The sequence below is a fragment of the Passer domesticus genome, chromosome 2 (genome assembly GCF_036417665.1).
Source record: "Passer domesticus isolate bPasDom1 chromosome 2, bPasDom1.hap1, whole genome shotgun sequence".
NCBI lineage: Eukaryota > Metazoa > Chordata > Aves > Passeriformes > Passeridae > Passer > Passer domesticus.
This window is the reverse complement of record NC_087475.1, coordinates 1,312,158-1,336,706: the sequence shown is the minus strand read 5'-3', so window position 1 is coordinate 1,336,706 and position 24,549 is coordinate 1,312,158. Positions and strand designations below refer to the sequence as shown.

At 47.5% G+C, this 24,549-nt stretch overlaps 1 protein-coding gene across 9 annotated transcripts in view; it reads right to left on the bottom strand.

Moving 5' to 3' along the window:
• Positions 1-1,107: 1,107 nt before the first annotated feature.
• The window catches only part of GART (phosphoribosylglycinamide formyltransferase, phosphoribosylglycinamide synthetase, phosphoribosylaminoimidazole synthetase), a 36,687-nt gene continuing 13,245 nt past the window's right edge, over positions 1,108-24,549 (bottom strand). For all 9 annotated transcript variants that reach the window (XM_064405325.1, XM_064405363.1, XM_064405367.1 and 6 more), the window contains 20 exons: positions 24,422-24,517; positions 23,599-23,773; positions 22,881-22,992; positions 21,650-21,718; positions 20,798-20,923; positions 20,165-20,252; positions 19,697-19,782; positions 18,955-19,123; positions 18,200-18,431; positions 14,975-15,069; positions 13,955-14,064; positions 13,138-13,336; positions 11,468-11,716; positions 11,021-11,173; positions 9,576-9,779; positions 9,198-9,329; positions 8,534-8,664; positions 6,640-6,781; positions 4,102-4,217; positions 1,108-2,425 (listed from right to left, as the gene is read on the bottom strand). In XM_064405325.1, coding sequence (XP_064261395.1) covers positions 2,243-2,425; positions 4,102-4,217; positions 6,640-6,781; positions 8,534-8,664; positions 9,198-9,329; positions 9,576-9,779; positions 11,021-11,173; positions 11,468-11,716; positions 13,138-13,336; positions 13,955-14,064; positions 14,975-15,069; positions 18,200-18,431; positions 18,955-19,123; positions 19,697-19,782; positions 20,165-20,252; positions 20,798-20,923; positions 21,650-21,718; positions 22,881-22,992; positions 23,599-23,773; positions 24,422-24,517 — 2,867 coding nt within the window. In that variant the 3' untranslated portion in view covers positions 1,108-2,242. The remainder of the gene's footprint in view (positions 2,426-4,101; positions 4,218-6,639; positions 6,782-8,533; positions 8,665-9,197; positions 9,330-9,575; positions 9,780-11,020; positions 11,174-11,467; positions 11,717-13,137; positions 13,337-13,954; positions 14,065-14,974; positions 15,070-18,199; positions 18,432-18,954; positions 19,124-19,696; positions 19,783-20,164; positions 20,253-20,797; positions 20,924-21,649; positions 21,719-22,880; positions 22,993-23,598; positions 23,774-24,421; positions 24,518-24,549) is intronic.

Here is a 24,549-nt window from a genome sequence, read left to right as displayed (position 1 = left end):
TTTTCCCTCCTCTTCCCTTTTCCTCCATGTGGTTCTCTTGGATGTCTCAGTATCTCAAGTTTCCCTTCCCAGCCTTTTTCCTGAGATCACAGCTTTGGTTACACCCCCTTGGAAAATCCATGGTGGGAGCCAGGCTGGCTTTTCAGGTTTGGAATTCCTTTGTTCTGTTTTTAAACCTGTAAAGGAGAAAATGTGTTACATGGACAGGGCTCGAGCTGTAAAACTGATCTGGTGTTTCCAAGGGGAATTCATCCTCCCAAGGGATCCATTTCTGTGGCAGAGTAGGGGAAGCGTCCCAGAGTAACCCCAAACAGGACTTGCTGCTGCAAGAGTGGGACAACAAAGTCATGGAGCTGCTGGAGCGAGCCCAGAGGAGCCATGGAGCTGCTCCAGGGCTGGAGCCCCTCTCGAGCCAGGTTGGCAGAGCTGGGGGTGCTCACCTGGAGAGGAGAAGCTCCAGGAGAGCTCAGAGCCCCTGGCAGGGCCTGAAGGGGCTCCAGGAGAGCTGCAGAGGGACTGGGGACAAGGCCTGCAGGGACAGCACCCAGGGAATGGCTGCCAGTGCCAGAGGGCAGCAATGGATGGGATCTTGGCAGTGAGGAATTGTTCCCTGGCAGGGTGGGCAGGGCTGGCACAGGGTGCCCAGAGCAGCTGGGGCTGCCCCTGGATCCCTGGCAGTGCCCAAGGCCAGGCTGGGCACTGGGGCTGGAGCAGCCTGGCACAGTGGAAGGTGTCCCTGCCATGGCAGGGTGGCACTGGGTGGGATTTGGGGTCCCTCCCAACCCAAACCTTGTATGACTGTGAAATCCCATTTCATATCAGGCTCACATGGCAAAACATCAGAATCTGGATCAAGGTGCCTGTGATGGAAACGGGTGTTGGATTTGGGACAGCTCTCTCTGTTGGCCTCTGGCAGTGATCCAGCTGCTCTGATCAATAATGTGATATTGATTCCCTGCACGGGCAGTGGTTTCACCCCTCCAAGTCTTTATTCCCTCTGCCTTCCCTGTCTGGAGCTGTGTCCTCCCCACTGACCCACAGCCCCCAAACCATGTACAGCTCCTTCCCTCCTCCCCCCTACAGCCATGGGAATCAATTCCAAGGAAATACTTGTAGATAGAATTTTTTTTTTTAATTTATTAGGCTTTATTTCAAATCCCAAAGGAGAATATGCCAACATGGGAGTACCGTCAGGCCATCAGAACCCAGAATAAAATCAGTTTTCTCTGTGTTCAAGGGGAGCTCCAAACCACCCCAATCTGCTTTGTGTGTGGGAAACCTGGTCCATGCAGTAAGAACATTAAAATGGTTTCATAACTATATGAAAATGTTAAAAGAAAACCACAAATGTTGAGCTGCACAAAAACCCCAATTGTTTTCCAAATGTTCATAATTCCTGGGTGTCCCTCAGTGTTATTCCAGGTGAAAACACTGGTTCAAGAATAAAGGCACTTCAGAATTCCTGAGGAATGTTTCACAAGCCAAGGACATGTTTTGTGTCTGCTCTTTCTACTCATGTAAAAAAAAAAAACGCTGAATCTGAGGGGAATTTGTGGGAATTCCCATGGGAATGCTGTGGAAAAAAAAGGGGCAGCAGACACTGAATCCTGCTAGCATCTTTCGGACAGCAGGTTCAGGTTTGGAAATGACAGGGTGTGTCAGGGGTCTGGGCCAGATGAGATCCACCACCATCAAACCAGGAAGCAAATGGAGAAAAATCCAATAATTGGACTTGGGGAGGCCAGTTTTTCCTGGTTTGATGAGGTTTTTAGAGTGGACGTTTCTGCTTTTGTCTGTCTCTTCCATTGCAGCTTCCCTCAGCAAATTCCCAGCACAAGGAGGGTCCCTGTTAGGGAGCAGCCCCGCTGGCTGGCAAACAGCTGGATATGCACCAGCATTTCCACAATTTCCCACCTGGAAAAAGTGAAACTTAATCCCTCTGCTGGAGACAGGCCATGTGAAAAAGGCTTGTTCACTTCCCGGCTGCCAGACTGATCATGATTTTGCATGAAAGGGTCTCCATGTTGTCTCCAGTCCACCCAGGGCTGCTCAGATCCACCTGGCTGCACTGGGGATGTCAGGAAAGCGACTGAGAGAACCAAAATGTTGGCTGAGGAAGCGATTAAAATTCAGAAGCACTTACAGGAGCCATCGCTGCACCCTCTGGGAACGGCCCCGAGATTCCCATGGGTGGCTTTCCTGGGATTTGAACCTTGAAGCGTGCGAGGGGCAGAGCCCAGCTCTACTTCCAGTAGATCTTGCCCGCCTCGCCCACGCGCACGGCGCCGCTGGCCACGAGCTGCAGCGCGGCGGGGAAGGCGCGGTGCTCGGCCTCCTTCACCCGCTCGGCCAGCGTGGCCTCCGTGTCCCCCAGCTTCACCGGCACGGCCTCCTGGAAGATGATGGCCCCGGCATCCACCTCCTCCTGCAATGGCAAGGGCAGGGTCAGCTGGAACAGGAGGGAATTCTCGGGATGGCCCGGCGCCTTGGGGAGCTGGCAGAAAGTGGGATTTGGGGCTGACTGTAGTTTGGGAAGGGTTCGGAGGAGAGCGGGATGGAGGCAGAACAGCAGGGAGCAACAATTCAATTCCAGAAAAGCCCAGGGACAGGAGGGGCTGGACTGGGCAGGACATTCAGTCCAGAGCAGGAATGAGCCAAGCATGGAGCTGGGATAGGGATCCAGCAGATCTTCCCTGGAACACTGTGGAGCAGATCCCTGCTGGACAGGGGCTGTTCCTCAGCAGCTGCCACACAGAGAAACCCCAAGTCATGGCATAGAGAGAAGAATGCAGTTTTCCCTTCTATTGGAAAAAAAATTATTCCACTCTCTTTTTCCAAGGCAAAGCAAAAATCCTGAGAGATTCCAGCAGCAGAGGGAGAGGGAAGCCAAAGGAGAGACTTCTGAATCCTGAGAAGTGATCAAAAGGGAACCAATAATCCTTGGCCTGAAAAAAACATGTCTCTGAAGCTGAGAGATCTCTGCTCTTTCTTTACTTAGGGTCTGACCAGCATAAATTGTCAAGTTTTGCTCTGTTCCCACAAACATCTGATCACTCCTTAACAAATCTGTGTCATTTCCAGTGAGGTTTTTGTTTGTTTCTATTTTTTTCTTTTTCTTGAAATAAAGAAACAAGGCATGTTTAGGATAAAACCCAGGAAGTTTGGGCCATGTTTAACAAAGCCTTTGGCTTAGCCAAGGCCTTACATTGACTATTCCCCCACTCCAGTGGGTGGATGCTTAGGGAAGAAGTTCCCTTAGGGAAAGCTTAAACTCCTGGACAAATTACCCATTTCCACTCCTTCTCCAGAGCCAGCAAACTACAGCACTGTATGGCCACAATAAAATCCCCACCTTCTCTAGATACAAAGTTCTGAACACAGAGGGTAGGCGATCAAACACAAGGGTTTGGGGTGCTCCCAGCAGGCTCTGAGGTGAGAATGTTCAAAGTGAAGGATTGCAGAGAACCAGGGAGGTGCAGGTGTTCAAAGGGGAGGATTGCAGAGAACCAGGGAGGTGCAGATGTTCAAAGGGGAGGATTGCAGAGAGCCAGGGAAGTGCAGATGTTCAAAGGGGAGGATTGCAGAGGGGCAGGAGGTGCAGATGTTCAAAGGGGAGGATTGCAGAGAGCCAGGGAGGTGCAGATGTTCAAAGGGGAGGATTGCAGAGAGCCAGGGAGGTGCAGATGTTCAAAGGGGAGGATTGCAGAGAGCCAGGGAGGTGCAGATGTTCAAAGGGGAGGATTGCAGAGAGCCAGGGAGGTGCAGATGTTCAAAGGGGAGGATTGCAGAGGGGCAGGAGGTGCAGATGTTCAAAGGGGAGGATTGCAGAGAGCCAAGGAGGTGCAGGTGTTCAAAGGGGAGAATTTTAGAAAGCCAGGGAGGCGCAGATGTTCAAAGCGAAGGATTTCAGAAAACCAGGGAGGCGCAGGTGTTCAAAGGGGAGGATTTCAGAGAGCCAGGGAGGTGCAGATGTTTAAAGGGGGGGATTGCAGGGGGGCAGAAGGTGCAGGTGCTCAAAGTGAAGGATTTCAGAAAACCAGGGAGGTGCAGGTGCTCAAAGGGGAGGATTGCAGGGGGGCAGGAGGGGCAGGGGGTACTCACAGCCACGAAGTGCACGGTGCAGCCCGTGACCCTGACCCCGGCCTGCAGCACCAGCTTGTGCGCGTGCGCTCCCTTGAAGGAGGGCAGCAGGGATGGGTGGATGTTCAGGATTTTCCCTGGGAAAGCAGAGCTGAGGTTATTGACTTTTAGCACTTTTAGGCCGCTCAAAGGGCCATAACCAACAGAGGAATAAAATCATTTGTGAATAGGATTTTTCACAGGTTTTGAAGATGCCAGCAGCCATCCAGCCCCACGTGCTGCAGTGTCTATGTCTGAAATAGCAGAGTACAGTTACAATTAATGGCTGAAACCATTTCCCCAGGGATTAATAATGACTCATTGGCTGATGTAGCTGTCCCTTCCCTCAGCACCTTGTCCTTCTTTGATCACAATATCCCTGTGTCTGGCAAAGCCCTGCCAGCCCAGGCAGTGCCAGCTGTGCCCCACGGCCACCTTGTCCCCAGCCCAGAGCACTCAGTGCCACCTGCAGGGGACACCTGCAGGGATGGGCACTGCCAAGCTCCCTGGGCAGCCCCTGCCAAGGCCTGAGCACCCTTTCCATGGGCAAATTCCTGCTGCTGGCCCAGCTGACCCTGCCCTGGCCCAGCCTGAGGCCATTCCCTCTGCTCCTGTCCCTGTTCCCTGGAGCAGAGCCCGACCCCCCCAGCTGTCCCCTCCTGGCAGGGACTTGTGCAGAGCCACAAGGGCCCCCTAAGCCTCCTTTGCTCAGGGTTTCTATTACCATTATTTTATTTAATTCTTTCTGTTATCTCTGTTATACTCTTCTCTCTTCCTGGCAGCACCTTGGGGACTCCCTACCCATGGAGATCTGGGCAGGTTACAAGGGGCAAATGATCCACCTGATGTCCAACAATGTCTCAGATACACTTTATATCTAAATAAAACTCTTTTTAAGCATCACCATCTCCCTCCCTGCGGCTTGAGCCCAAAAGTTTTCAGGGACAGTGGACTGGAAACCCCACCCTGCTCTTCTGCCTCATTTCCCATCAGAATGGGATGTGGGTTCCTGCTTGCTTGGGTTTGTTTGGTTCTGTTTTCACCTGTGCTTTGCTAACATTCACAATTAACACTTTAACCTATCCTTTGTTAACAGTCATAATTCACACTTCAGGGCTGTTAAGCAAGAAAGAGTTTCATAACTCCCACTCAGTGTCCTTGTGACTGTGAGAGAAAGAAAAAGAGCAGCTTTGACCAAAGTAGCAGCAGAAATTGATTCTTCCTGGATAATTCTGGGGGGTCAGTGGCCAGGCATGGCCAGGACAGGGTCCTGCAGCTGGCCCAGCTCCCTGAGCTAAGCTCAATGTCTGAGCTCTCATCTCGTGGTCCCAACTCAGGTTTTCAAGCTCAATCAAGTTCTGGACATGTAAAAAATGAGTTTAGCTCTTCTGTCTAGAAAAAGTCTTCTTTTTTTTCTCTCACACCAGTCATGCAGGTAAAATCCTGCACTGTGCAGGACAACAAGCAGTGCCCTGTCCCTGAATCAGAAGGCACTAAAATCCTTTATTTGAACAAGATTCTGCAAGAGGAAGTTCTGTTCTGTCCACTCCAAACACATCCCTTGGAGTGAGAGATTGTCTCCTCCTGCCAGCTGGCCACAGCACAGGCAATTCCATCTCTGCACCTGAGTGGAGACAAACAAAACCAATTCACCTGACTGGCTTCACCTGACAGCTTCAAAACCACAGCAAGACCTCTCAGGAGTGCCTGCTTTGCTCTATTGATTTTAAAGAGAGGTTTGAAAAGTAGTTCAGGTGTGAAATGTTCCAGGCACACCCAGGGGGACACAAAAGTCACCAAAGAGCAGTGAAAGCTGCATGACACAGGCTGACCAGGATGTTCTGGGCAGCTTTAGGTAATCCTAGCCCCAAAGCAGCTGCTCTGTGTGCTCAGGACTGCCTGGGAAACACAGGAGAGAGAAAAGTAACAGCTGGGGAGGGAGAGCAGGCCCTGAAGGTGTCACCAGCCTCTCAAAAAGCTGGAAAACGAAAAGATGAGCAGAGTGGAGACACTGTGAACATTCTGAGCAAGCACAGCCTGGGTCTGCCTGTGGAACACCCCATCCATGGACTCAGGCAGCTCCTGGAATGGCCTGGGACTGGCCAGGGCTTGTTACCCAAAACTGCAAAATGCTGCCCAGTTTGGTGGTTTTACAAGGATCCAGAGCAGTTCCTCTGTGAGGGGAGGAATCCTCAGTGGCTGGGTGCTTACCTCTGCTCTGCACCTCCTCTGTGCAGAGGCACAAAGTATTCACAGCCTTTTAAAAATATTTTCTAAGAAATCAAAGACTACCAAACCTGTGCTTGCCCTTGGCGTCCTTCAGCCTCTGCACAAGTGAACTGCCTCTCATCATTTTCCTTACAAGATGTGAAGAGTTTCATTTCACAGAATCCCAGGAAGGCTGGGGTTGGAAGAGCACCTTGAAGATCACCATGTTTAATCTGCTGCCCTCTCTTTTTTCCTGGTGACAAGCTCTGAAATGCCTTGGTGCACATGCACAGCCCCCCCAGCCGTGCTCACCTTCCCATTTCTTGACAAAAGGACCCGAGAGGATGCGCATGAAGCCGGCCAGGCAGATCAGCTCCACCGAGAACTCCTCCAGGACTTTGTCCACGGCGCTGTCGAACTCCGTGCGGCTCTGGTACCTCGTGTGCTCAACCACCTGGGGAGCCCAACACACAGGAATGTGGATGTGGAGGCAATTCCAGCAGCAAGAACAGCTCCTTAATGCCCAGCTGACAGACAGAGTGGAGCCTGTGCTCCTCCCCACAGACAGGGAGCATTGGAACAAAAAGTTTGGCTTGATAAGCCCACAGCTCTCGATCCCATGGAACACCTACATGGATTTGTAGGGTGCTGCAAATGCAGGGCTTTAAGCCATCCTAAAGTCTTCCAAATATTTCACCCTTTTCCAAGACCTCTGGCAGTCATAAGCAGCTGAATCTTTGCAAAAACTGTACCAGAGAAGCTTGGAAAAAAGGCTGATCACAAACTCCTAAACCAGCCCCTACTCCATAATCATGGAATCCCAGAATCCCAGACTGATTTGAGTGGGAAGGGACCTCACAGCCCACCCAGTGCCACCCTGCCATGGCACGGACACCTTCCCCTGTGCCAGGCTGCTCCAGCCCCAGTGTCCAGCCTGGCCTTGGGCACTGCCAGGGATCCAGGGGCAGCCCCAGCTGCTCTGGGCACCCTGTGCCAGCCCTGCCCACCCTGCCAGGAACAATTCCTCATTGCCAAGATCCCATCCATTGCTGCCCTCTGGCACTGGCAGCCATTCCCTGGGTGCTGTCCCTGCAGGCCTTGTCCCCAGTCCCTCTGCAGCTCTCCTGGAGCCCCTTCAGGCCCTGCCAGGGGCTCTGGAGCTTTCCCTTTTCCAGGTGAACACCCTGAGCTCTCCCAGCCTGAGTTTTGTGTTTTTTCCATCCAGGATATATTCCCTAATTTAAGCAGGAAGAAGCCACCATTACCTAACTCAGAGCACCCAAATAGAAGCACCTGTTAAAGGCCCCCAGAGTTACAGGGGTGGTTTGGGAAAAGCCAGGGCTGCTCAGGTGACAGGGACAGCAGGCACTGGGCACAGAGCCCAGTCCTGGGCTGAAGCAGCCTCTGCTCCTGTGCCTGTCCCACCCCTCCCTCCTCAGCTGAACCCCCAGGGCCATCTGCTCTCCCACACTGTTTTTTTCCTGGTAAAAACCTTGGGGTTGGCATTGGATGGGCTTTCAGGTCCTTTCCCAGCCAAGCCAGCCTGTGATTCTCTGTTTGTTCCTCACACCACATTTCCCTTGTGCCCTTTGTGTCCTCCCAAGGAGGAGCTGGAGCACCAGCACAGATCCCAGCACTAATAAAAGAGCAAAGCTCTGGGCTCCAATTTCCCTTGTCTGTATTCAGCAGTGAACAGTGACTGTAAAAGGTTTCTAAGTGACAACAGAATCATTTCAGATCTGCAACACAAAGGCAAAGCACACAAAATCCATGGAAGCTCAGGGAGCACTGGGAATGATTCCTGGAGAGCCTGAGGCAATACCCAGGGAGTCAGAGGAAGGCCCCACTGAGTGTGACCTCTGTAGTCCATTCAAATGAACCACCAGGTCATTTTAAAATTGAATTCACATAAAATAGGTTGGTACTTCAGTGGCAATGCCCTACAGTCAAACAACTGATAAAGTTTGAGCTGTAACTGAAAGTTTTAAGCTGGTTTAATGTAACAACTGTCCCCAAAGCACCAGGATTGCTGGCAGAGAAGGAGAAAAGGAAGGATTTTGCTGTCAGGTACTTTGCCCCTAGCTACAAGTTCACAACAGACCAAAAAAGAAAAGCCAAGGCTCCCTATCAACCCCATAAAACTCATTAGCACCTTCCTGCTGGAGTCCCAGCCAATGGTGGCTAATTACAAACAGGAAATGCTCACCCTTGTAGGAATCCCAGCTCTCTCAGCTTTCCTCAGCCCCTCCACACCAGGTTTGTTGGAGATAACCAGAACTATCTGTGCATAGCTGGTGTCTTTCTTCGTGCTGTTGATGAGGGCTTCCAGGTTTGTGCCTGGGGGAGAGAAAATAACTGAGAATAAATAGAGGGAACAGCTGGAAGAGGCTTTAAATAAGCAGTGCTGTGGGGGAGAACAAACCAAACAGCTCTGATGAAACATTAATCCTTTTTTAATTGATTTGCTGGGAGCTGATTCAGACAGCTGAAGGCCTTTCCTGGCAGCTGCACTTGGAAACTGTAATTTATAGCCCTGGATTGGTGACCTTAGTGATTGGGAATACTGGAAATAGAATAGTTGGGGTGCCTACATGGCAAGAAGAAATTCTGATCTGTCTGTGAAATGATGCTGCTGTTCCTACAGGGCACCAGAGTGGGAGCCTGAATCTGGACACGTGCAGAGGTTTGGGGATGAGCTGAACACAGGTGCAATTCAGTTTGCAACAGAGGTTAAAAGAGGTTTGTGACTGACATCAATCCAAGCACATCTCTCCTGCCTGCTAGAGTGCCCATGGAGAACTGCAGGGATTTTAAATCCAAGTTCCCTTCTCCACAGTCTGGATTGCACTGCAGCAAAGAGCAGAACTCACCTGTGCCAGAGATGAGGACAGCAACCTTCATTTTGCCTGGCTGGATCTTGCCCTGGATATGGCTCTGCACACACAGGGACCTGGTTGCTTGCAGGGCCCGATGGAGATTGAGGACTTTAACGTTGTCAGAGCCTGAGCAGGTGCAAGTTAAAACCCAAAAAACAGCAAAACAAAGTATCAGTAAAGGGAGAAACAGAGAGAGGAGAGAAGCATCCATGGAAGAGATTAATGAACTGTCAGTTCAATACCCCCACAAAAAAGTCAGGGAGGTGCCAGTGAAGAGGTTTTCACCTCATGAAGACTCCCAAACAAGGGAATTCCCCTCTGCTTCTTCTTTCTGATTATTTTCCCCCCCAAGGAAAATCAAGCTGCAGTAACCTTTTGGTAGGGACACCACTTTGCCAATGAGCCAGGCGGTCTCGTGTGCCTGGATGTCCCTGAGGACCTGCTGGGCCATCTCCTTCTGGACCACCAGCACTGCTCCAACCCCACAGTTGAAGGTCCGAGCCATCTCCTCCTCAGAGAGGTTCCCTTCCTTGTGGAGCCAGCAAAAGATTTCAGGGATCTTCCAGGTGAGAGCATCTGAAGAGAATTGAAAATACAGATCAAAAATGGAAATTGCTACAAATGGACTATAATTATTGGGGTATTAAGAGGTATTTTTCTGTCACAAAAATCCCCCACTGCTCCAGTTCCAATCAGGTGAGGATGATTTACAGCAGCACAAAAATGCTTCTGGGCAAGGCACTGGAAAGGAATTCCAAGGACAGGAAATTTCTTTCTTGTCATGTTCTCTTTTAAAATGGTTCTACCCCAATTTCTACAGATTTGTGGAATCACAGAATGGCTTTGGTTGGGAGGAATTTTAAATATTATCCCATCCCACCCCTGCCATGCAGGGACACCTCCCCCTGTGCCAGGCTGCTCCAGCCCCAGTGCCCAGCCTGGCCTTGGGCACTGCCAGGGATCCAGGGGCAGCCCCAGCTGCTCTGGGCACCCTGTGCCAGCCCTGCCCACCCTGCCAGGGAACAATTCCTCATTGCCAAGATCCCATCCATTGCTGCCCTCTGGCACTGGCAGCCATTCCCTGGGTGCTGTCCCTGCAGGCCTTGTCCCCAGTCCCTCTGCAGCTCTCCTGGAGCCCCTTCAGGCCCTGCCAGGGGCTCTGAGCTCTCCTGGAGCTTCTCCTCTCCAGGGGAGCACCCCCAGCTCTGCCAGCCTGGCTCCAGAACAGAGTTGCATATACACATAAATATTTATCAGTGGACAAGTTGAAAATTATTTATGTGCAGTTCTTGAGTTCAGAACTCACTAGTAATTCCTTATTTTATTGTACAACCCCATGAGCTCTCACAACCTGTGCCAGCCATTTCCCTTTCCAAGCCTCACCTTCCAGCACTGAAACCCCTTTCCAGCACACGTGAGGGGAGAGTGGTGAGGATTAATGAAGCCAAACAGAAGGAGCTCACAACCACCTCTGAATGCTAATTGAAAACTTCATGCGTAACATTTAATTAGCAATAATTTCATAGGGAATTGCAAATGGTGACAGCTGAATTGGGATTGTTGGTAAGGTTGTTTTCTTTTTGCAAGTGTCCTAAGAAATCCAATCCCTAACACCACCAGGGCAGGGAATTCTATGGGGAGCAGTCTTTCCACCACAAAGAGTTTTGACTGGCTCTGGTTCAGGTGCAAGGAAACACTCAAACATTTCTAGACGGACAAATCCAACTCCTACAGCACAAATCAGCTGGTGTGGCCCCAGGCTTCCACAGCCAGCCACATTAATGGAGGATTTTTCCACAGCTTTCCTTCTCTCTCACCTAAAACGACACCAAAGGACTCTGGGAGAACTCTGGGGATGTTTTCCAGCAGGCCCCCTCCAGTGATGTGGGCGTAGGCTTTGACGTGGCCCGAGCGCAGCACAGGCAGCAGGCTCTTGCTGTAGAGTTTGGTTGGGGTTAACAGGAGCTCTCCTGCCCAGGGGAGAGGGGAAAACATGGAGAGAAATGGGAGAAATATCAAAATAGCAATTTGGATACTAATGAGCATTGTACTAGAGAGAAACACAAAGTTCTACCTTTAGCCCACAATTAATTATTTATCCCCCTCCCTTTGTTTCTTCCCTGCACATGTGACTTACAGGAAAAGAAGAAGATGAAAACACACTAAAGATGGAATGATTTTTTCTTTTGCTGCCTGAGAAAAATTTCAAAGGCCCAGATAAAATAACTGTGCCAGCTGTTGGGAAGCTCAGGAGGAAGCAGTACCCAGTGTCTGATCCCCGGAGACACCGACGCGGGAGGAGAAATCCAGGGAGGACTTCTCCACGATCTTCCTGACGAGGCTGAAGCCGTTGCTGTGGACCCCAGAAGATGCCACCCCAATGACCACGTCCCCCTCAGTGATCCTGTCCAGCTGGGGCAGCATCTGCCCTCGCTCCACGGCCCCCACAGCGAAGCCAGCCAGGTCGTACTCGCCGGGGGGATACATCCCTGGCATCTCGGCCGTTTCTCCTCCTGGGGACCAAAAACACAGCAAAGAGGTGCTGAACAAGCCTGGCTTTAATCACAGAATCCAAGAATGTTTTGGGTTGGAAGGGATTTTAAAGCTCATTCATTTAAAGCTCATGTATTCCGGGGGAATACATCCCCGGCATCTCAGCCGTTTCTCCTCCTGGGGACCAAAAACACAGCAAAGAGGTGCTGAAAAAGCCTGGCTTTAATCACAGAATCCCAGAATGGTTTGGGTTGGAAGGGGTTTTAAAGCTCATCTCATTCCTGGTTTGGTTTGGAAGGGATTTTAAAGCTCATCTAATTCATTTAAAGCTCACGTATTCCAGGGCGATACATCCCCGGCATCTCGGCCATTTCTCCTCCTGGGGACCAAAAACAGAGCAAAGAGGTGCTGAACAAGCCTGGCTTTAATCATGGAATCACAGAATGGTTTGGGTTGGAAAGGGTTTTAAAGCTCCTCTCATTCCTGGTTGGGTTTGGAAGGGATTTTAAAGCTCATCTCATTCCACCCTGGCAGGGACACCTCCCACTGTGCCAGGCTGCTCCAAGTCCCAGTGTCCAGCCTGGCCTTGGGCACTACCAGGGATCCAAGGGAAGCCCCAGCTGCTCTGGGTAAAATCCTGCCTTTTTCTCTTCTCTTCCCACTTTTCACTCCCTACCCTGTGCTCCAGCTTCACCTGGAGGTTTCAGCTGTATTTAATAAGGGCTGGATCAAATGGAGGTTGGAGAAGCCAAGAGACAAAATGGGGAGGAGTGGTTGGCCACCCAACACTTAAATCCACAGTTAATTATGCAAAACCAGACAAGAGATGAATCCTCACCCCCTCACTATCATGAGTTAAATGATGAGTTAAATTTGTTGAGCTGAAGGTTCAGCTCTTGCAGAAAGGCCTGTGGAGTTTGAAAATCTAGAACTGGAAATAAAATCTTGACATTTTGGTGGTTTAATCACAAGGTCTCACCTAACACAGACCTTGCTGCAGCATGAATGGGGTGATTATATTTGATAAATGCAGAGAGCACCTTAAAACAAACATAAAGCTGACCAACAGTTCATGTAGGAAAAAAGTGAACTAGGGCATAAAGAACTTCTTGTTCAAAGCTTATAAACAGACCCAAAACGACACCCACTGAGAAAGGACTTGTGTTCCTAACTTCCCTAAAAAATTGGAAAAAAGGACAGACCCTTTTCTCAACATCTACCCTAAATCTGTACCTAAACCTAATCTAGATTTGACCTAAATTTTCAAAGTGCTGTCTCCTTCCACTGTGATTCAGATCAAGTTCCCTGAAAGCAAAGACATGGAACACTTTGCTTTTTCACTCCTCCCAGATTCTTCCACAGAGTAGGAAACCAACCACATTGAAACCAACTAAAAGACTTTGAAGAAGATTTTTCAGATCCCCCTGAGAAGTGTTCCTACCCAAAAGAGCACATCCAGCTTTCCTGCAGGCATCAGCAATTCCTGCAATGACGCCCTGAGCCACTTCCACGTCGAGTTTGCCGCAGGCAAAATAGTCCAGGAAGAAGAGGGGCTCAGCTCCCTGGGCCAGGATGTCATTGACACACATGGCCACCAGGTCCTGCCCGATGGTGTCGTGTTTCTGGCACTCCTGAGCAATCTGCAAGACACAGGAGAAGCCTGGGATCAGCTCTGGGCCCCTGGAGCACGAGGGTCTGCAAGGGACTGGAATCAGGAGCAGAGTCTGCAAGCAATGGACCAAAATCCCTCCAGGTGTTCTCTGAGGAGCAGCTTTGTTTATTATCCTCTCCTAACTCTCTTCAGGAATTATTCCTGTCTCCAATGGCAAATCCAAAAGGCATCAACAAGGAAAGTGTACTACAAAAGGGTTTCCTTGCAGCCCAAACACAGCAGCAAACCTGGGATTAAATGTTTTTCCCCATCAATTAATCTTTTTTGAGGGTGGAGATGCTGCCTTTGTGAAACAAGATTCCTGGTTATATTCTTAATATTTAAAACTCAGTTATTTTAGGCATCTTATCAACTTCTGATATTTACTGATGATATTATAATATCAACTTCTGATAGGTGATATTATCATATCAGCTTCTGGCTATTTACAGGTATTTCATTTTTTTGTCTGAAGAAGGGCAATTTCAATTTCCATCCCCTTTTTAGAAAGACCAATAGGTATTGTTACAAGACAGCTGCTATTTTCTGACAGAACCTTTTCCCTTCTGTGCTGTTTTTCCTTCTTTGGCATGGATTTCCACCTTACCTTGAGTTTGGTGCCGACGCCGTCGGTTCCAGACACCAGGATGGGATCTCTGTAACCAGCTGCTTTCAGGTCAAAGAGCCCAGCAAACCCTCCAAGCTCTGCATTGCAGCCTGCCAGCAGGAAACAGGAGAAACAGCCCAGCTTTACTCCCAGGGGCTTCTCCAGCATCTCCACCACAAATTCTCTCTGAGGTTTGGCAACATGGCTTTGCTTTGTCACCAGGAAACTTTTCTCTGCCATTTAGAACCTTTTCACTGAGGAGCTCCTTATCTGCTTAGGTTGGCTTTGTCTTTTTAATTTATCATTAGCCTAAGCCTAAAAATCCCCAGCTTTGGGATTGAGCAGTCAATAATTCCTGTAACTGAGAGATTTCTCTCTTGCACTAAGTATTTCTCTGAAACACAAGAGGAATTGTGGTAAGATTGTTGTAGTGGTGTGAGAATACATATATTTTTCCCTCTATGTATAGCTGACTTCATTAGAAGGTTCTCATTTAATTTGAAATAAAAGGGCCATCTCATAAATGAATATTTTAAATCTGTCTGAAGAATTACAAGGATTTGCTAGAGCAAGATATGCCTGAACCCCAAAACCAAGGACGAATCAATGCTGATTCAACCAAGCAAAAGAGGTGGGTTCCACATCTATCTCAGGAATTCTACATCTCATACCATTTCTAAACATTCATCCCCCCAGATGATGGAGTTCACTGTGCAAGAAATAATAATCCATGGAATCAAACTCAGTACTTAATGGTGAAATTTTTGCTGGCCTTTATCCTTACACAGTGCTGAACTGTGCTCTCTAATACTCCTGGCATTCAGGAGATGGAGTTTAGAGCCATTTGGGGATTAAAAGCTGCGCATTTGGAATAAAATCACAGGCATTTGCTCACCACAGGTTTTCTTGTGTCATCTAGAAACAGGCAGGACACATAAAAATGAGCTTTTTGTCAAGATCAAGTGGTAAACCTCACTGCCAAGAAGTGACCAAAGCAGGAGCAGAAGGTTCTTGTCTTACCTGACCTTGATGTGGCTGCAGCAAAGGGTTTGATCTTCTGCACCAAAGTGTTCCCTGCCTCAATGTCCACCCCACTGTTCTTGTAAGTCAGGCCTCTGGAAGAGTGGGGAGAAATGGGATGGCAGCTGATTACTGAATGTATTTTCAAATAATATTTACTTCTTTACATCCCTGAGTGGATGAACTGTGCAGAATCCCATCCTGCTCTCTGGGGAAGCACTGCCAGGAGCAGTACGTGGATAATTCCAGTTTTGAAGGTGGTATCAGAGCATTGGGATCACACAGTCAAATCCCAAAATAAACCCAACAACCAAACCCCTGACAACAAGGTAAAACAGGCAGCAGAGACATGATTTTGCAGGGTTTGAATCCACACAGAATCCACACAGCCCATGGAATCCCAGCTGTGGCTGATGCCCACCTTGTCCCCAGCCCAGAACTCTTGAGTGCCACCTCCAGGCCTTGAGGTGTCAGTGGGAAAGCTCCAAACCAACCCAACCCAAACCCAGCACAAAAATGCACAGCTGGGTCAGAGCAGGGCTAAGCTGAAGTCACTTTTCCACCCACAAGTCTCAGGTGAATCAAGGAGGAAGGATCAACCCAAGATCCTTCCAGGGTTTTACAGCTGCAGCTTTAAGGCTGCCTCTCCTCGTCACTGGAATGATCCCACCTCAGAAGCAGCCATGCTTCTTTCTTGCTTAAATGGGTTTCCTATTAAAGAATATAAAACCTCTTCCTAAAGAGCCAGGTTCCTAAGGTGGGGCTCAGCAATCTAGAAGGAGATGTCTGTAAGCTCTGGGTGGGGTTTATGTAAGATCAACACACTGGTACAAGCCGGTGTCACCTGTGTGTCCCCACAGCAGCAGCTCATATTTACAGAAGGACCTTTCCATTTTGGGGACAGGGACCTCAATGACTTTTCACTGCAGCAAACACAGCTCGTGCCAGTTGAGCAGTTGTTATTCCCAGGCTGTCAATGGCATGAACCAGGTGCATCCCTATTTTAGATCTATCCCTGTTTTCTCTCTCCTGTAGATGGGATTCAGCCTGAAGTTTAAATTCTAAGGGTGTTGATCAACAAGGACAAATACAACAAAACAACTGAAACCCATTTAAAATTGACTCAGCTGAACAAAAAAATTCAGTTAATCCACAAAACCCATCTCAGGAACCAGGTCAAGAATTCAGCAAACACTGAAAGATTCAGAGACAGACACAAATGCCTACAATTGCACTAAATGGAGTAAATATTTTTGTACTCTGCTTATTAAAACTTATTTTAAGATGTGGGAGGTTTTTTTTAGGATCAAAGGTATTTCTGTTTTGAAGATCATTGCTGGAATATCTGGAATTGATAAGACTTCAAGTGCCAGAAGAACTGGCCCAGGAGAAGTGTTGCTAGGAAAGTCCAAAAGTGTCTGCATATCCTGTCCAAAACTGGCAAGAAGACAAGAATTACCACAGGCAGCTGTTCAGGCTGCGAGTAAGACTCAAGGAAATATTGGCCTGCAACAACCAGAGATCAAAGGCAGCCCCTTTCAGTCTGAATATGAGAAATGTCCACCAGATTTGCACCGTGTTTTAAAAAGTATTTCAAATTTGTTAATTTTTTTTTTTTGTATCTGCTTTTATCCTTTAAATGAACCTTTAATTCTTTAAATTTTCTGGAATATTTTTCATTAAGCATTCTGGCTGTTTTCCTAAGGTGAAATGCCTCAGGACTGAATCCTGCCAGGCTGCCAAGAGGAGGTGAGTCCTGACTTCCAGAGCCGTCCCCCTTCCTTCACTGAGTCCCAAGGGGACTTTGGGGCTTGGAGCACCCTGGGAGGGTGGAAGGTGTCCCTGCCATGGCAGGAACAGGAGGAGCTTTAAGGTCCTGCCCAGCCCAGCCCAGGCTGGGGTTCTGGACTGAAGCATCCCTGTGCTGGCCTGCAGGAGCAGAAGGTGGAGCAGCCTCCAGGGCAGAGCCCCAGGCAGACACTGCAGGAGCTCCAGGAGCCTCCAGGCAGGATTCCAGGCAGGAGCCCTGCTGGCTGTGGCCCAGGAACTCGGTGTGGGAGGGAACTGCTCCAGGTGCCTCCTCTTGCCTCACTGACCTGGTTCATTTTCCTGCTACAAATCCCAATTCCACCTTTTTGCATCAATTCGTCAACAGATGCAGAGCACTTGAGAGAGAAAGAAGACTAAATACCAACACCCTTGTTCTTTTAGGAAGTTTATTGATGATAGTTTTACAAAATGCTAATCAGGATACAGTGCCAGCAGCAACAGAACTGTCACTGAGGTACTTCCCAGCCTACAAAATAACCCCTTGGGAAAAGATATGTTGGGAGCTCATTGGAGCAGAGCAGTTTCTTATTAGGTAAAAATGAGTTAAAAAACTACAAAAAGCTTTCAGGAAAATTAAGAGGCAACAGGACTCCCTGCTATTAAAAAAAAAAACAAACCAAAACAAAACCAAAACCCATATGATCTCCAGAGTCTTACAGTAAATACTGTGCCAATTAAAGGAATGAGAATGGAAAGAAGTGATGAATCCTACCCTGGTGTTAGGCAGCTATGCCAGTAAAATGTAAATCCCAACAAGGTGGGAGGTTCAAGGTAATTTTAACCATTTCTAAAAGCTAAAAAATAAGCCAGCTTGAACTTTGTTAATATATAAAATCACAGAATCTCCAGAGCTGGAAAGAACACACAGGAATCATGCTGTCCAAGCCCTGGTCCTGCACAGACACCCCAAAAATCCCACGCTGGGCATCCCTGGCAGTGCTGTCCAAACACTCCTGGAGCTCTGGCAGGTTGGGGCTGGGACCACATTTCATGATATTAAATGATTTTTCATTTCATGATATTAAATATCAGACTTCTGGACAAGACAAACCCAGAGCAAAAGCTGTGATCAAAAACAAACCCAGATCAAATCTGTGATCCAAAGTCCAAGAAGCAGAACTTGACCTTCCCTAAACCAGGCCTAACAACTGCAGCAACACAGATCATTCCCGTGTGCTTGTCAGTGTAGTTTCACTCAGATTTAGGAGAGTGAGAACCTCAGGCATTTTAAATATTCCTGCCTTGGCTGGACTTGCTGAGGCTGAGTACAAGGATGGGGTTCAAACTTGTCAGGAGTTACACAGAATACCAACAACAGTTATTAATATCAACCAGGGATGTGCTAAGCTCCTTTTCAGCCCTGTTACTGCCATTTCAGGGATTTGGAATATCTACCTGGATTGCCTGAGGAAGGCTATGGCCCGGTAGCCAATGTCCCTCCTGTAGATGGCCCCCTGGAAGTGGATGGCAGCCACCCCCAGGTTGGCCTCCCGCAGCGCCGTGGGCAGGTCCTCCTTGATGGCCGTGACTGTGAGCACTCTGCCCCCACTGGTCACCACCCTGCCATCCTTCAGGGCTGTGCCTGCGTGGAACACCTCCAGGCCCAGCTGCTTGGCCTTAGCGAGCCCTGTGGGTGTTGTGAAAAACATCAGCTTTGGTTAGAATGCTCTCAATGAAGAGACATCGAGCACTTGGTGTCTGAAAGTCACAGTCAAAGTCAGGGTGAGCCTGCTGGGAAATGGGAATAAATCTGTAAAAAATACTCTGGAGGAGAGACAAGTCTACCTGTGTGCTCAGGGATGTGGGAAGAGGTGTTTAGCTGGCACACAACATCTGATTCCAGCTGGGGTTTTATGCCTCAGTGACATAAACATCAGCATCAACGTGACCCAAGAACCCTGATCAGAACCACCTGACTGCAGCAGGTATTAAATATCAATGCTGTGCTTAAATATCAAATAACAACAGTGTGGAGAGCTGAAAATACACCAAAATAAACTGAGATGTGTGAAAATTCAGCTGCTCTCGCTGACCCAGAACCAGGGTTTCTATGAATCTCAGTTCCAGTGATTCACCTCCATGCAGCAGGAGACAACGGGGAGAGGCCAGGGGGGGAATGAGCCTCCTGCAGCTCCTCCTGCTCTATTTACCTGTTATTTCCAAGCCCTTGGGATAAGTCCCTGGATAGCCTTGACTAGCCATGACCACAGTCACAGCTGCACTGTCCTCTTTCCAGGCTGGCATGGAGCTGGCCAGCCTCCTGTTGATCACTGCCTGCATAACCTCGTACAGGTCACTCCTCAGCAGGGGCAGAATCACCTGCAGGAACACACAGCAGCAAATCACACAAGGTCATTGTCTTCCCTGGCCTTGGAAAGACACCAGTGCAGCTGTAAAAGCAGCATTAAATATGCCCACATGTTGTACTTTCACACATCAGACATGCAGTGGATAACCTGAGAGCCCTTAAAAACACTCGTCCTCGCAGAGGATTTCTGTGGGTAAAAGAATTGCTACATTTGGAAAGGAAAGGGTGAGGACAAAGAAGCTCATTTGTTCTGAAGAATAGAAATTAAGAGTTTTGTTCCACTTGTCAATGGGGAGCAAGGAAAAATCCAAAATCCATTCTAGAAAAGACAAGGAAGTGCTGAGCTCTTCTCAAGCTGACCTTTGCAGAGCCCAGATTTGAGTCCAGCCTACTGAAACCCTCTCTGGAACGGAACAATTTCCTAACAGACCTTCTGCCTTGAACAAACAACCCAAATGTTTTAAATCTTGGTGATTTAAAATTAACAAAAATTCTGATTATTCACCCCAAATCTGGTTAACAATAGTGGTAGAAGGTCACAGATTTTACTCCTCCCATAATGCCAATTGTAGAAAATAACTCACCTGACACTCTGGGTCACCAAATCTGCAGTTAAATTCCAGAACTTTAGGCCCATCTTTGGTGAGCATTAATCCAGCATAAAGCACACCTGGAACAAATAATGATACATAAAGATCTCTCAGGAACTCACTTGTTTTGAATATGTTGATAACAGGATTTAAAAGGCTGTCACCTGTGCTCAGTGAATTTGAGAAATGGTAAAAATAAATCAGGCAGAAATAGTTGTCACAAATTTAGAGCTTATTTTGGAACATTTTCCTTTCTGCTCCTCCTCACTTGAGGAATTATCCCCTGTTCATGACCTCTGTTGATTTCCATGGCTTTGAATCAAGGCACTGGTACCAAACCCAGCTCCTAATGAATCAAAGCTGTTTCCCTTAACCTCCAGTGTGAGTTAGGCTACAAAGATGAAAAAGCAAAATAAAAGGTTGTTCTCCTTATGATTAAAAATCCCAAGGTTTTGTACATACCCAAATAGGGGACTCCTTCTTTCCTCATGCCATCAACAGCCTTCTGAAGAACAGTCTCTCTGATCTTCTGCAGCAAATCTTTAGAAATCTGATAAAAAAGGATTGGAAACCAGTGTTTGTAAACAAGGAGGGCTTGGTTTTGTGTTTTTAAGAGCCAAGCAGAATTTTTGGATGCTCTCTTGATTACTCCAATGGAAAGCTAAGAATGTTTTCCTCTCTATTTCTGCCAACAGAAGTTCCCTAGCAAACAAACCCCAAACTACCTTAAGCCACAGCCAAAATTCACCATGGGCTTTGTTTGGCACAAATAAAAACTTTGTGTTTAGGCCCTTGGTTCTGATGAGCAGCACTTCATAACACTTAAATCCCAACCAAATACAAGGATGCAGAAATAACACTGCCTACTTTGTAATTCCAAGTAATTCAGTGGAGATACCCTCCTCTTTAGAGAAGTTTGTGGAGCTGAGGATTTGACTTGGCCATGTCTGCTTTGGGCAGCAACTTCCATCCAGCAGAGCCCAGTCCCTCCTGCTCCTCATGCTGGAATTAAACATTCCCCCAGGCTGTCAGTGACAGCTGGAGTGAAACATCCCCTCAGCAGTCCCCTTCCCTTCCTCACCAACCCTTGCTCACCTGAGGAGCTGGGCAATAAGCTCCCATCCCTCCTGTGTTGGGGCCCTCATCTCCATCCATCAGCCTCTTGTGGTCCTGGGCTGGGGGCATGGGAGCAATGGTGACACCATCACTGAAGCACAGGCACTGAAACAAGGACAAGAGTTAAAGTTCCTGGGGGTGGCTACAATTAAAGTGCAAACAGAGTTGATTTTCAGTGTGACAAAGGGGTATTTAAGAGGATAAACTCTGCCTCCCTGATAAAATAAATGGTGGGTTCAAAGCATTTGGCTTTTCCTCAGGAAGCAGGGACTCATTTTGTGTGACCTTCCTTTAGAAATTAACAAAACCTAGAAAAATTGCAGTTGAAGTTTGAGTTTGAAACACTCAAAAGGTTTAAAAAAAATTAAAATACTGCATGATGGAAATTACTTTTTCCTTTCCCCTCCCAGCCCCTGCCCCAGAAGGAAGGAATTACATCCCTTTCAAGACTTCCTTTCCTTGCTGATAAAGCTATTTACTTGTGAAAAATTTATCAATTATTTCTATAGCAGTTGTTTTTATCCTCAGTATCTTTAGAATAACAAGGCTGCTGGCATCTTGTGGAACTGGATGATGTTGTGCACTCAAACTGAGTAATGCTGGATTTTAATGGCAGCAGTACTCAAAACCATTTTGCAGTGCTAATTATAAAACCAGCAAGGATCCAAAATAAGCCACACAGGTGTCTCTCACCAATACAATTTTATTTATAAGCAGGGAATGGTTTTAATTTAACTGATAAAATCCTCCACTCTGTAGGTGAAGGCACTTAGTGAATCCCAAACAATTTAGAACATGTAGAACCAAAGTGTTACAGTGAGATGCACTTACAGAAATTTCTTCTCCTTCAAGATATTCTTCAACAACAACAGTCTCCCCAGCTGTGCCAAAACTCTTATCCTACAGTGAAACAAAATCTCTTTAGTTCTGTTCCAGTTTTCAACTACTGAAAATGCAACAAGAAATAGGTATTTTTAATACAGCCAAAAATGCAACACAGATTTGAGATGATGAATCCATTTCTCCCCCCCAAGGATGTCAGCAGTGGTGAAATCCCTACTCCTCTCTTTATTCTTAAATAAATGCAGGGTTTATTAGTGGATATTTTCAAATGGCAGAGGGTATTTGTGATTAATGAGCAATTCCTCATGCTCTGCCTTCTGAAATTCACCCCAACAGCAGTGACAGCCAAGTCTCCAGTGTGCACTTCCACTGAATAAAAAAGTGCAATTTTATACCACACCTGGGAAGGGAGCAAGATTCTCACACCCCAGTGCAATGTTTGAACACTGACTGCATATTCTGGATAATAAGAAATTAAGAACAACCAGCCCACACTGCCAAGGTGATTTTGGGGCTCTGTAGAAATCTCTAACTCAGGTTTTTTTGTAGAAGACATTGGGCCCTGTTCAGACAGGAAGTGTGCAGTGACCATACACCCCCAAAATGTGACTGCAGCACCCATGCTCTGACTCCTGGAGCACAAGTGTGTCACAGAATGTGTCCCATGGAGCAGCAGAGCTCCATGGAATTTCAGGGTTCTGTGCTGCTGGCACCAGCTGAGGGCCTGACCTGGGAGCCTCAGCTCTGTGCTCCTCACTGGGCAGATAAAATTACTTCATCTGGCCTCACTTCAAATCTTCCACAAATACATTTGTGGAATATCCTTCCTCAGTGTGAACTTCACTTGAAATAATCCCAGCAGAGTCTGACTACACATTGAAGTGCTGGGCTTGGTCCTCATGGTGCTTGAAAAGATCCACCTCAAGCACTGAGGAGTTCATGCTCCTGCACTGTGGGATTGCAGAGTCTCATACAGTTGAAAAAAAAAAAGGAATTGTATATACAAATTAGTGAAATAAGGGTGGGTTTTCATGAAGAATGGTTTTATTTTAGCCTACAGGAACTGCAAGCCATAAATAAAACAGAGTTTCACAGGTGGCCAAATAAAAGGGTAAAAGCTTTGATGTCTTAGAGCCATGCTCCTATCACATGAAACAAAGAATGTCTGTGATGCCTGAGGTGGTGAGGAGCTGATCTGGTGTGAGACATTCCTTCTCACCTGCATGATTTCAGTGACAGCTTTGCAGGCCTCCTCCTTGGTCGAAGCCACGATGACTCCTTTGCCAGCTGCCAGGCCACTGGCTTTGACAACCAAGGCAGGGAAGGTGGCACTGCCAAGGCACAGGACAGACATTCAGCATCAACAGCCCTTGCAAGGACATTTTGAACATTTCAAGAGTTGAAAAATCAAAGTGTTTCTCAGTTTTCATGGCAACCTTACTGAATAACACACAAACCACACTAGGCTCCTCTTGTTATGCTCTGCCTGAGAAAGGTTCCTGCTTCTTTTCCCCACCAGGGAATTTCCTGACTGTTCATTACTGATTTCCATTTGGGAATTTCATCTAGGGTCACCTGGCTTGCACTGTGATGAGATCATCAGTTGCTGAGTAATTCTCCAGGTTTTTTTTTTTCTGGAGAAAAGGGATAAGAAGCCAGCACAGATGGCTCTGGGCTGCTCCCTGCCTTTCCCCAGCAGGCAGACTGACAAAAAAATAGCAGCTTGTCCTACATTCTCCTGTGAGCTGAACACTGAACTTGCATTCCATTTTAGAGCAGGAGAACCATTTTTCTCAGACTTGCTGCAGTTTGAGAGAGTCATGGTAGGTGATCCTTTGAAACCTTTGCAGATGTTCTATCCCAAAGCAATCATTGGATTGGTTTGGATATCCAGCACACTGTCAATAACAATATGTCTAAAATGACCAGAACTGTACCTGTTGATAAAGGCACATGCTGCTTTGGGATCAGTGAAGGATTTCCATCTGGCAGTGGGGATGTCATGACGATCCAGAAAGGCTTTGGTGAAGCTCTTACTGGACTCCAGCTGAGCTGCCTTTGCTGTGGGGCCAAAACACTTGATCCCAGCTGCTGTCAAGTCATCCACAATTCCTAAACACAAAATATGTCATAAATCTCCAGATGATCTATGGGAGTCAGGCCAGCCAAGCTGCACTGATTCCTTGGAGCAAGAATGCCAGGAATAGGAAGTCATCTGTGTCTGCAGTGCCTGCTCTCCTCACTGGAACCAGGAGCAGTAACCCTGCACCACTGCAGGCCCTCAGGATGCACTGGATTTGGGAAGGGGTGACAATCCCCCCTTGGTTTATGACACCTTTGAGCTAAAAGGTCAACATGACTCTTTGGTGAAGATACCAAAAAGTTTAAGCAGAAAAACTACCAGCATGTTTATAATTAGGTTTTTTTTTTTTGGGGGGGGGGTGGTGTTTTTTTTTTGTTTGTTTGTTTTGTTTTGGTTTTTTTTTTGTTTTGTTTTTTTTTTTTTTTTACCAAGACTCAAATTATAATTCTTTAAAAACATGAAAACTCCATGGGATAACCAAAACTGGCTTTCTGCCTCACACACTACCCTTCAGCAATTCCTTTTCACCTCGGCACAACTCTGGATTTCAGGAAAACTGCTCCAGAGGATCTGTTTCCATTCAGACTGGAGACACTGCTGAGTGATGCACATATGAGGACTAAATTTACTTTTTTCCTAAATGCTGAAGGCTGTGATTTCCAGCTTGTGTCTCTTACCAGCAGCAAGAGGAACCTCAGGACCGACCACCACAAGCCTGATGTCCTGGTCTCTGCAGAACTGGGCAACAGCAGCATGGTCACTGACTGGAACAGCTGTTGGAGACACAAAACAGGGAAAAATCCCA